Source organism: Miscanthus floridulus, chromosome 18, assembly GCF_019320115.1.
Source record: "Miscanthus floridulus cultivar M001 chromosome 18, ASM1932011v1, whole genome shotgun sequence".
NCBI classification, from domain to species: domain Eukaryota; kingdom Viridiplantae; phylum Streptophyta; class Magnoliopsida; order Poales; family Poaceae; genus Miscanthus; species Miscanthus floridulus.
Window position 1 is genome coordinate 128,684,223 of NC_089597.1, and position 11,991 is coordinate 128,696,213.

The 11,991-nt window shown below is 44.9% G+C and overlaps 1 protein-coding gene across 1 annotated transcript; it reads right to left on the bottom strand.

Annotated features, from left to right (window-relative positions):
* Positions 1-3,051: 3,051 nt before the first annotated feature.
* LOC136521047 (protein FMP32, mitochondrial-like) lies at positions 3,052-7,480 on the bottom strand. Its single transcript, XM_066514761.1, has 7 exons — positions 7,034-7,480; positions 6,748-6,879; positions 6,599-6,658; positions 4,592-4,668; positions 4,455-4,511; positions 3,617-3,683; positions 3,052-3,532 (listed from the first exon to the last, which is right to left on the bottom strand). The coding sequence occupies exons 1-7, from the start codon at positions 7,190-7,192 to the stop codon at positions 3,413-3,415; spliced, it is 672 nt and encodes a 223-aa protein (XP_066370858.1). The 5' UTR covers positions 7,193-7,480; the 3' UTR covers positions 3,052-3,412.
* Positions 7,481-11,991: the final 4,511 nt, after the last annotated feature.

Sequence of the window (11,991 nt, forward strand, 5' to 3'; positions counted from 1 at the left end):
GTTATCTTATTGCTAGATGTATCTTTTAATATTCCGCTGTTTATCATTCCGAACTCTGTATTTGGTATTGTAATAATGTACTTTTCAGAAACCCTAATGTATGAGATGGACTTGTGTTGTAACTCGTTTTCATTATTGGATCCTTGGGGAAAAATGTGGATCTTTTGGGCTCTCCCTCGGGGTGTGTCCGACGGATACCGCTCGCGGTAGTGGCTTTCGGGGTGCTTAGTGTCTGGTGGAAGACGAGCGCCTCCATAAGTACGCTATTTCGGGTGGTTCTGCCACATTATCATCCCAACCACCAGCATCACCACCTTGTTCATTGCCAAACTCGAAATTCATTCGTGCATCAAGCTCTGCTGAATATTAGGACAAGGATTCTAGGGTTTCGTCGTCGTATTTCTCCTCATCCTCATCGTTAACAATAACCATTTCACCATGATGAATCTACACTGTGTAGTCCTCGACAAATCCCCGCATAATTAAATGTGATCTGATGATAGTCACATATGTCCATGACATACGGTTCTTGCAATCTTTACAGGAATAAACAATTGTATCTTTATTCTCTGTCAATGTCGTTGCATACTTCTTTGCGACTTCAATAAATTTATCCACCTCTTCACGAAAACCTGCCTTGAACCTTAACGAACCATACATCCAAGAGTTCTTGTAATCCATCTTTTACAACAACAACAAAACAAACATTAAAGAACTACTTATTCAGATATATATAAAAATAAATCAAATTAATAATTACTTGAGAATAATTGTATATACTTCAGATATATATGAATATAAATTAAATATAATTACATGAAGCATACAAACACACCATGGTAGAGGAAAATTAATTAATGGACTATTTATCTAAAAATAATTAAAATACATATTTGTTGATTATAATAAACAATTTCAAAGACAATAATTAGCAACAATTAATATTTTACCCAATATCTTTCATGCAAACCCTAGTCCAATTTCATCAAACATAAATTTACAAAAACAAAATTAATAAAAAAACCAAACCCTAGATCTAGATCTATATGCACATGAAATATCCATAAAACTAACTAATTGTTCACTAAAATCAAGAAACATAGACCAAATAAGGGTATGATCTTGTTCCCCTCCCTAATTTATCCTAGTACATTCAAAACTTGGGTCTAATTTGCTTCATAAGTAGCTTAAGCACCATAGAAGAGAGAAAAAAACAAAACTCTAATTACTCACTAACCAACCATTAAAACTTTTAAAAAAGTGTAGAATAGTATTTTCTTACCGTCTACAATCTCTCCACCAAAGGATTTGAGACCAAAACCTTCATCCCTTAGTAGAGCAATTTTTGGGAGGTGCTCAAGGCCTCCCCACCTTTCTTTCATGGGTTGGAGTGAGTGACCCGATGAGAAAGAAGGTGTTGCAGTTTGCTTTATATGTGGGTCATTTGTAGGGGCGGCTGGTGATTGAGCTGCCCCTACAAATCGAATGTATTTATACTCGGGCATTTATAGGGGCGGCTCAATCAGCAGCCACCCCCTACAAATAGCAATACCAGGGGCGGCTGGTGAATAAGCCGCCCCTACAAATCCGACCCATTTGTAGGGGCGGTTTGTATGACCAGCCGCCCCTGCTGTTCTATTTGTAGGGGCGGCTGGTCTCTGGGCTCCCGAGCACGTCACTGTAGGGGGTGGCTCCATCATCAGTTATCCCTACAAAAAAAATATCCTGTTGCTACAAACCATTTTTTACGTAGTGTAAATTAATGGATCGGACCTTTTTCTTTAAAGTTAGCTAAATTTTAGATAATATTATAAACCATCTGTTTAGAGCTGTAAGAGTTAAAAATGGTCTAAAATTTAGTGAATAAATTTATAGACTATCAGATCTAAACAAAACCTTACCTGTAGAGAGAGACGCACACACCACACACTCCTACTACCCCAAAAAGCACGCAGCTGGCGGCCAACGAAAAACAACGTCGGCTTCAGGTGATGACTTCTCGTTGCTTTCAACCAGGAACTACTCGGTGACAACTTGCCATGTAGTATACGACTAGTCCAGAACTGAACCGGACCAAGATTTTACAGCAAGTCTTTCTTTTTTCTTTTGGGTATAAAGACAATGGCCCTGTTCATCAGCAACTGCTGCTACGGTAATACGTAAGAGAGAGCTACAGCCGCAGCTGCTACATCAACTGCAAAAAATGGCTACCGAAGAGGCCCAATGCAAGAGTCAATCGATACACGAAGGACCATTTTTTTGGGGTTTAGGTAGTCAGTTTGTTGCGTAGACATCGACAGCTGCGTGTATAATATCTACAGTTAGTTTGTTGCGTAGACATCGACAGCTGCGTGTATAATATCTACAGTTAGTTTGTTGCATCGACATCGACCGCTGCGTGCATAATAATATCTAGACGCTTGCGGGCAAATAGGCATGGAGTGGCTCTGGATCTGGATGGATATTGGAGTGAACATCCTAGTCTGATAGCGTCTTTCCAGCTTTCGGCTTCGGGAGTGCTGCTGCTTGTACTGTTGTACATTTCACCCATTGATCCTCGGAAGATACACGTCGCCGTCGACGACTGGAAGAGACTTTCAGAACAAAAATTGCAGCCATGGAGAAAGAAACTACACTAATAATGGATTATTATAGATGGCTGGAGTTGGGCCAAAACCAGGCCTTGGATGCTGCTTCATGTCATGTCAGTGCAACTGCAAGATGACCGCCACATACAATACAGCTAGTCCGTCCGTCTCGTAACAAGTGCACTTCTAGAGTTTAATTTCTTTCCTAAAATAAGTGCACATCTACGTATAAAACAACATAACTCTATTTATCTTTTTCTACTTTCTCTCTTCCCAAAGTGTAATGGTTGCATCTTTCTAAGGATATTTTTATAATTTCTTACTAACATTTTTATCTTCACTAAACTTCAAAAATACACTTATTTTGGAACTGAGGAAGTAACTGCTAACAACAGAAGCATCAATCAAATCAAACGTCTGGGCTGAACTGAAGGGAGTAACTGCTAACAACAGAAGCATCAATCAAATCAAACGTCTGGGCTGAACTGACAACGGCCAGATGGTAGAGCCCAAATTTATGACGAGTCTACACAGTTCAGAGTCCCGCAGTTAAAGTGGCTTCAGCAGGCCAGGAGAAGCAGCATGTTAAGGTACGCCTGATCACAGGTAAAGAATCATTTCGGATGCATTTCTTCCACGAGCCATCTATTTTACAAGTTTGAGCAACATCTCCCTACTACCAGGTGTTACAACATTTCCCCCCTGAGCACGTCTTGTCCCCTCTAAAAACTAGGAACAGAATCAGAACCTATCCTCTTCTAGCGGGTTTCCACGGACGACGAATATGGGTAAACGAAAGAACGTATTTGCTTGCTGTGCTGCCTTCACATCACGATGCGGAGGACGGCGAGGCCGACGGCTGAGATCGAAACAATGGTACCTATGCAGTACTTGATGACATCGTACTTTGCTGCCTCCAACTGGGCCTTCAGCGAGTGGATTTCCTGCGTATGGTAGCAAAATATTTCGGTTGGTCTCTGATGTGATGCAGAAAGCACAGACATGCAGCCTAGTTTACTGCCACTCACCTTGTCAAGCTTTGTGGTAAGCTCAGTAGTTTCCTCGTTCTGCTTGGCAAGTTCATCACGTATGCGCCTGGAGCATTGTTTCAATCAGGTGTCATAATCACACACATGACAGTTTTAGCAACAAAAGGCATAATACTAAAGAAAACATCTATCGCTGTTCAGTCATTTGGAACTATGACACTAGTGGAAAGTGCAACTCATCAGAAGAGACTATAAAGATTCCTTCAAAAGGCTTAAGGGAGATTGGAATCTATAAAGATTCCTTCAAAAGGCATGGACATTCTGCCAGTTAGTAGCGTCATTCATCTGGAAATGTTCTATGAAAGTGAGTTTTTCAGTTACATTAAGACCATGTGCAAGACACCACTAGAAAATATAGCACACATGTGAACCTGTCATTGTTGTTCATGATCTAAACATTCTGTATACTGCTGACCAACAGATGGTTGCATCTAAGAGAGAACTATGAGCATCTCAACCAAAGGCATATGGCCAAACCACCAAATTGAATTTGAAAACATAAGAATTGTAGATAGGTCCACAAACCTTAAAACCTGAACATGAATGCCTTTTCATATGAAAGGTGAGCAATGATAACTAAAATAAGCAGGCCAAGCCAAAGACCTGGTAACCAGAATCGTAGCCAAGGTCACAAACTCACTATAACTTTCTCTATAATGAGCAAGTTAATCATTCTTTGTTCTGATTGTTCCATACACAAATTTGTAGAAAGTATTGGTTCTTATGTTTTCGTGATCAAGTGCAGATGGAAGCCAGATACTGGGAAAAGAACTGAACAGCATAGAGAGCATATCTACATAGAGACAAATGATCTTACCCTCTTTCAAGGTTCAGATCCAACCGCTGCCCTGCAGTCACCTTGTCAATCTCATACCTGTTTCACATCATCAACAATTAGACTGAGTATGTTCATTCAGATTCCTGATATAAACAGCTCTTGAACTTAATACTGACTTCAGTTCACTCCTCATCTTATCAATATCTCCACGAAGTTTCTCAGTCTCCCGCTGTAACAAAGAGAAATGGTTTTCCTACAGAAATGAAAAGGACCCTTTTAAGCGATTAACCCTTGTAATAATCATTACAAATAAGAATAAGTGCATGACGAGGTACTCAAGACAACAGTTTTGAATATTGAAAATGTAAAGAGAAAAGCAGCAAGACAAGACATGTGAAGTGCAATCCATGCAAACACAGTGCACAGAAGAACTATTTTTAGGTTAGCGGTTTCAACTACCAAATTGAAATCTGCAGTTCTGTAGTATTAGGTTCAGCTAAAACATTGCAGAGCACATAACAACAACGATGCCTTTTAGTCCCAACTCCCAAACTGGGATCACAGTGAGAACAATCCGCATCATGCATACAAACCAGAGTATTAGATATGTAGCTCCTGGCTCTTAAATCGTAGACAGAATTTCTGTAACCCCACTCTCTGAAAGAGTTATGAGTAGGTTCTATCGAATAATGCATCAGAATGGTCCTCCAAACTAGATAATGGATAGTTCAGTGCAAACAAGACATGTAGCTGAAACAATGACAATTAGTAGTTCCATATGGTTGCGGATCAGCAGAACAAAATAATCCTCCTATACATCTAGGAGATCAAGAACCCCAAAAAGACAAGTCACAGTCTACATCAACAATAATGGATGATGAGATGAAGAAAACATTAAATAACAAGTTGAGCCAATGAGCACAATCAGCAAGGCATCTTGAAGTTCAGAGGGAAATAAAATATCAAAATATCAGCTATCAACTGGATGGGGAGTAGGGATTAACTTAACCCAACACACTATTTATTCTCAAGATATTTTCCAAAGCATTAATAAAAACAGTATACCGCAATTTGCAATGCCTGTGGCTAAAAACTGAAGATTCTATTGTGTTCCAATAGCTAAGCATTTGTTATTCACTTATACGTGACACTAGACCTATTTGAAAGTACCGATAAATATTTTATTCTATAAGAATAGAATGTATGAGAACAGAATTCTCTTTTGCGTAGCAAAGACATTCTATGGAGTGTATAATGACATATTAGGAAACTCCAAAAATGCAGGCACTAGCTTCTGGAACCCGTATGAAACCAACAGGCTGCGAGCTTGAAACTAACTGTTGAAAATTAAAAAAAAATGGTGCGATTCATAACAATCTTAGCTAATTCAAACGCACATGTCCGTGTTGCAGTACTAATAATAGTTTTTGAAAAGGAAAATAATTTTATTCCTCCCCAGCTTTACTGCTGGCATACCCAGGGTATCAGAGATAAGAGATTTCACCAAAGGCTCAGAGAGCTACCATACGTCCATCACTTATTGTGGGTACCACACTAACATTTCATGATGTAAGTTGATTTGAGAAAGGGTGCTGTAATGGATCCAAGGCAAACAGTACATCTGATGAGCCTGAACTAATGTAACTTGATGATTTGTGAGTAACTTCTACATGGCAAGCTCAGACCACTGACGTTAACTCAAAATAAAAGGCCAAGTGCTAAGACATGTGAGCAAAATGTACCAGTCTCATTGCAATTTAAGATGATCAAAATGGCCAAGACATAATAGTATAATACCCAACATAATCTGAGGCACAGATAAATGGTTGTTTCAAATGGGTGATCTCAATCCGTAATCTCCATTCACACACATCTATTCCACAAACTAATAACCCGATCATGTTAATGAGCAGCAGATCTAAATCAGGCTGTACAAACCTTCATCCAATCACCCCTGTACTGCTCAAATGAACAATCTAAAACAAGCCAAAGAGGAAGCAATGCTAAGTGCTTCACCCCAGAAAATGCTAAGCGGGGCCTATAATAGTACGAGCTAGGCAATCAAGTTCAATTTTAGGCCAGCAACAGTTTATGTGGAACCTGTACAAGCTCCCACATTAAGTTCAATGAAAATCCAGGGACAGCTAATTCTCATGATCTAACATTTTCGCTTTGAACCATACCTGCGAGCTCTGCACTTGCGACTTGAACTTGGAGATATTGGACTCCTGCAGCATCTCACTCTGCACAAGGCCAAGCAAGACCAGCAAATGAGGAAGACAAATAACCAACAATAGGAAGAAATCCGCAGCACAATGTCAAAAGCGTTTACCTTCTGCATCTCGGCTTTGGAGACGAAGGACTCGGAGATGCTTTCGAGGCTGTCGTTGAGGACCTCCGTGATGGCGGAGGTGATCGCCTCCGCCTGCTTGGTGGGCACGCCCTGCGACTCCAGCTTCCTGACCTGCGAGCGACACGATCGTCCCGGCGAGCAGGCGCACACGCGTCAGCAACTATCCGGAGCATTCCCCCGAACACCTCTCGGGCACGCCCAGCATTGGCGGAAGCCGAAACGGAACAGCAGTACGGTAAGAGGAGAACCCGGAGGCTAGGCTTACCAGGGCGAGGGTGTCGACGAGGAAGGCGCGGCGGCCGTTGGTCTTGACGAGCTGCGAGATGGTGCGGGGGCAGGGCGCGGCCGCCGCCCACCGCTGCGGCCACTGCTGGTGCCCGTGCAGGAGCAGCGAGCGCCTGCAGGCGACGGCGGCGGCGGCCATCTCCTCCTCCTCCCCCCACGCGACGCGGCGGTGGACCGGGAGGCGGCGGTGGAGGCGGAGGCGCGAGCCGGTGGGGAGCGGTCCGGGGCCGGCCTATAAGGTTTGAAGGGTGGGTGGTGGGAGATTCGGGAGGCTCGGCTTCGTTCCCGGAAGGGGCGGTGGCGGCGGGATCGGCGGAGGTGGAGGTGCCGGTGGCGCTAATTTGGGAACGGCGAGGGGGGGCGGCGAGAGGGCGACTCTGCCTATATGCGGAGGCGTGTAGGCGAGGGCAGAAGCCTTGGGGGGGAAGAAGACGCAAAGCAAGGGTAAAAGAGGAAGAAAAGGGAGACGGTTTTCTTTTCTCTTTGGATAATTTTGGATTTGGATTTGGACTTGAAAAAATAAATTTGGAAAATGGATTTCCCTAATCCCCCTTTGCCGCGTTGTGTGGGCGGTGGGTGGTGGGCCGTGGGTGGGGACTTTTGCTTGTTCACTGTCCCGTTTCGAAGTTCATTGGGTTTTTCATTCGTATACTAGTAGTATGGAACCAGTAGGCAGTAGGTACACGGGATCACGTGTAATTTCTTCAGTTCCGAGGCCAAGTAACCGTGTATACTTGTAGAATCAATCACCCTGGTTGCTTATGCTAAAATTTAGTTTATATTGATGCTTATGTTGAAACGTTGTGAGAGAAAAATATTATTCCGTAGCTGAAAAGTAGCTCAAGCGAACAGAACGAATGAATCATGGTCACGGTTAGGTAGAGAATTCAGTACCAGGCACTTGCGACATGGATAATGTACTACCTTTTGTTTTTTTATTTATAAAATATATTTGTAATTTACAACCAGAAGCAAAGAAACAGAAGAAAAGGGAGTTGATGCAAACGAGACATTCAAATATCTCTGGGTTTTGGTCTGGGCCGCGTCGATGGAGTCCCCAGCCTGGTCCACGCTGGGAGGCCGACCCGACGCGACCGTTCCAATCTGGCAGTTGCAGGCAATCACAGCCACCAGCCCACACCACCCACCAGACGCGCAAACGCCGGCCGATGGATTCGCTGGATAGAGATCGGGTTTGGATTGCGTCGCGGTGGGCGGTGGCCACGCGGTTCACGTTTGCGGCCCATGGCCCAAGGCAAGATTCTCGGCGTCCCCTGTCCCCATCCTGCTGTGGGCTGTGGCCGTGCGTTCGTCGAGCGAGGACGTGGGAGGAGGACGTGTCCATCCGATTCACGACCAAGGTTGAAAACGGACGGAAAAAATCCCGTTCCGACCCGTTCCCTTTTCTATTTTCCTTCGTCCGTTTTCGTATTTGTGGGAAACGGGGAAGGGGTTTTCCGTTCGTTTTCGCGAGATCCCGTTTTTATCCAGGATTAACCCGTATTTATTCTGTTTTGAATCCCGTTTTCAATCTATGCGAGATATGTCTAGAAATCGATATGTTCATAAACCTACTAATTACAAATTATGCATGTTAACATGTTAACACATGGTATACTAGTGAATATTGGACTGATAATTTCATACGTGATATTATTTTGTGACTTTGTTCATATATATTCAAGAATATTTGATCGTGTTATTCTAACTTATTTTTTCGGCTCTCCGTCCGTATTTGTTTGTTTCCGTATATCCCATCTATTTTTTATTTCATTTTTTTCTAACCCGATCCCGTTTCCGCTAAAAATATAGAAACGAAAATGGAGATGAGTTTTTCCGCCCGTTTTCATCCCTATCACGATACGGTATATGGAAAACGGTGTGCCTAGCGTTTGGACCTCCAGATGGACGTCCGCGTCTAGCCAGCGGCGCCTGCTCCTCCATTTCACGCGAACCCACGCCCTATCCGTCTCCCGTTCGGACACTCGCGGCCCCTCCACTTCCCGTACCCGCGCCGTCATCCCCCTCACTTGCGTCGTCTCGGGAGGCCTGCGCCGCAATCCCCCTCGACTACATCGTCTCGGGAGGCCGCGTCGCTATCCCCTTTGACTGCGTCGTCCTAGGAGGCCGGGCGCCGGAGCTGCTGGTGACCCACGACAAGGTTGTGGCATTGGTCAGAGAGTTCGCGGACAAGGGGATGGTGGTGGCCAGCCAGCTACCGGGGCCATTACAACATGTACAACGCCTAATCTACTTTTGAAACATCTAAATGAAACGTTTGCAACATACGTCTTAAGACAGATAAAACACTTGAAACATGCATCTAAAACACTTGCAAAAACATCTGAAACACACTTGAAAAGTCATTGCAAATATATGCAGCATCCAGATAAAAACAATTGCATCATATGTGTAAAATATATGCAACATCAATATAAAACACTTGCAAACAACATACGTCTGGAAAACAGATGAATGATTTGGAACATACATTTACAATAAACGAGTATAGCTATTACAATATGTGCAACATCCCGATCTAGTTTTACAACATCCATTGCAATATAACTCTGAAACATCTGAAACACTTAAAATATACTCTTGCAACATGCGCTTTTCAGCGCAATGTCACCTTGCTACTTAGAGTACGAATGGAAGTCCGTCATTGCGGAGCTCGACGCCGACGTGGAGGTCGGTGGTAGTGCATGGAGCAAACCGGTGCGGCAACGGCGCGTACAACTCGTTGGCGGGGCAACGTCACATGAAGCTCCTCCCCTCGCCTGCTTGCTGGAGCATCTGTCGTGTAGGCTCGCCAGCTCGGCCAAGGCGACTGCGGCGAGCGGGCAGTGCGGTCGAGGCGTCCACGGCGAGCAAGCAGCACGGTTGAGGCGGATGTGTGGTGCAAGCGAGCGGCACGGTGGAGAAGAAGCACAGTAGAGAGATTATTTTTTTAAGGGGCACGGACAGGAGCAAGCGGACAATGGTAGCGAGTGGGGAAGCCGTATCCGTCCCCCTCCAGATGCCCTCACGAGAGCATTAGCGTATAAAAAATGAACCATTCGAATTGACACTTGTCCATTTACGTATGTACAGTATATCATTTGACAGTGTCATGTTTACTTTTCTTATAATCCATCTTTTTTAGCTTGTTTTTTTAACCGAAACAGTATTTTTCTCTCACACCAAATCAGCTGGAACAGTGTTTTGACTTGTTTTTTCAGCGAAGCGAACGGGGCCTAAAAATCGGACGAACAATTTACCAAAGTTTGCAATCCATTTGTCAAGTGAGTTGGAACCATAGATAAGTGATTTTTTTTGTTCTTGAAAAGTGGATATGTACGTGATTGCTTCTTGCACACGATTGGCGTAATAATAAGCAAGACTCACGTGCCGTAGCGGTACGGTATCTTCTAGCTGCCGAGTCCCAATTAAACATTCCAAACCAATAATACGTACTTTTTTGACGCCACAATTCCAAACCATAACGTGAATTGGGACCAATAATACGGTATCTTCTAGCTGCCGAGCAGAGGAAATTAACCGGCGGATAGATTCCCAGCTAGACTTAGAATTCGACTGCGAACCATGCATGCATCCTTGGAGCACTCATATATCAAAATCTCTCGGCGAGGAGGCGAGGGCGCGAGGCGCAGCGCGGCAGCGACAGATCCACCGACGGTCAGCGAGGAGCTAGGGTTGGGAATTGTCGATGTAGAAAGTGAGCAACACGTAAATATTTGTAGTTTTATCGTACGTTGTGATCGGAGGTGGCCTAGCACTCAATGACACAGGGTTTATACTGGTTCAGGTAACGTGCCCTACGTCCAGTTTGAGTCGGTCGGTGACTTTATTCCTGAGCCCAGGTGCTCGAAGTTTGCAGTGGGGTTACAAACTAGAAGGAGAAAAATATGGGGTACAAGAGGTCCGGTCGGACTCTAGTCAGAGAGGCCGAGAGTGACGGGAGCTCCGCTATGTGCTAAGTGAACTTGACCGATCTGAATGAATCGAGTTGTGTTGGAGAGAGCGCATCTCTTTTTATAGATGAAGGGGATGGTCCTTACAAGAGAGAGAGAACGTGTGTCAAGTCTTGTTGCCCACGTCGTCAGGTACAAGATGATTGTAGGCGCCCATAACACTGTTGATATCACTGTTGAATGTCAGATGCATGTGGGAGGTTGTGTCGTCCTCTTCCAGCATAGCAGACGTCGGCGTCTGCCACACTGCTGATACCCAGAGGCATGTAAGGGATTTTACCATGTTCGCCTGGTACGATAAATGTCGGCGCCCATGACACTGTTGATGTCCAGAGACATGTGGGGGGAGCCTTACAGTATTTATCTTGGTATGGGAGTTGATGGCGCCTACAACACTATAGGGGAAAATGTCAGCGTCCACAACACTACTTGGGTTCTGTCATGCCAGGGAGATCGTAGAGTACTGTTCTGCAGGTGTACAGGGTACGGTCCCTGGTATTGTGGTTTTACTTGTGTGCCCTGCCTTACTTTTTCTGTCTGTTTCCTGGTCCTTACCGAGCGGGCGTCCCCGGTCGTTTGGTCCCAGTCGACTCTGATTGCGTCAGTCGGAGAGAAGCTGTGAGCTGGGGTTCGCCACATTCCCGGTCGAAGAAGCGGGTCGAAGTCACAAGTGGTGTTTTGGCTAGGCCTTTCGGTCGGAGAGGTCGTCCGAAGGCGGGCTGGAGACCGAAGCGAGCGCTCCGGTCGGAGAGGCGGGCCAGAGTCGGAAGCGGGCGTCGTTCCTCCTCGGCCAAGCCTTTCGATCGGTGATTAGATCGTCCTTCTGGCCTATCGTTTAGGTACTTGGGCCGATCCATGAGTTGCTCGTTGTTTGCAACGTTGTCCGCTGGGCCGAGCCTCTGTTGGGAAGCTGGTCCGTGGGGGACCCCGGGTTTATGAACTCGACAGGAGCCCCTGAGCCCCT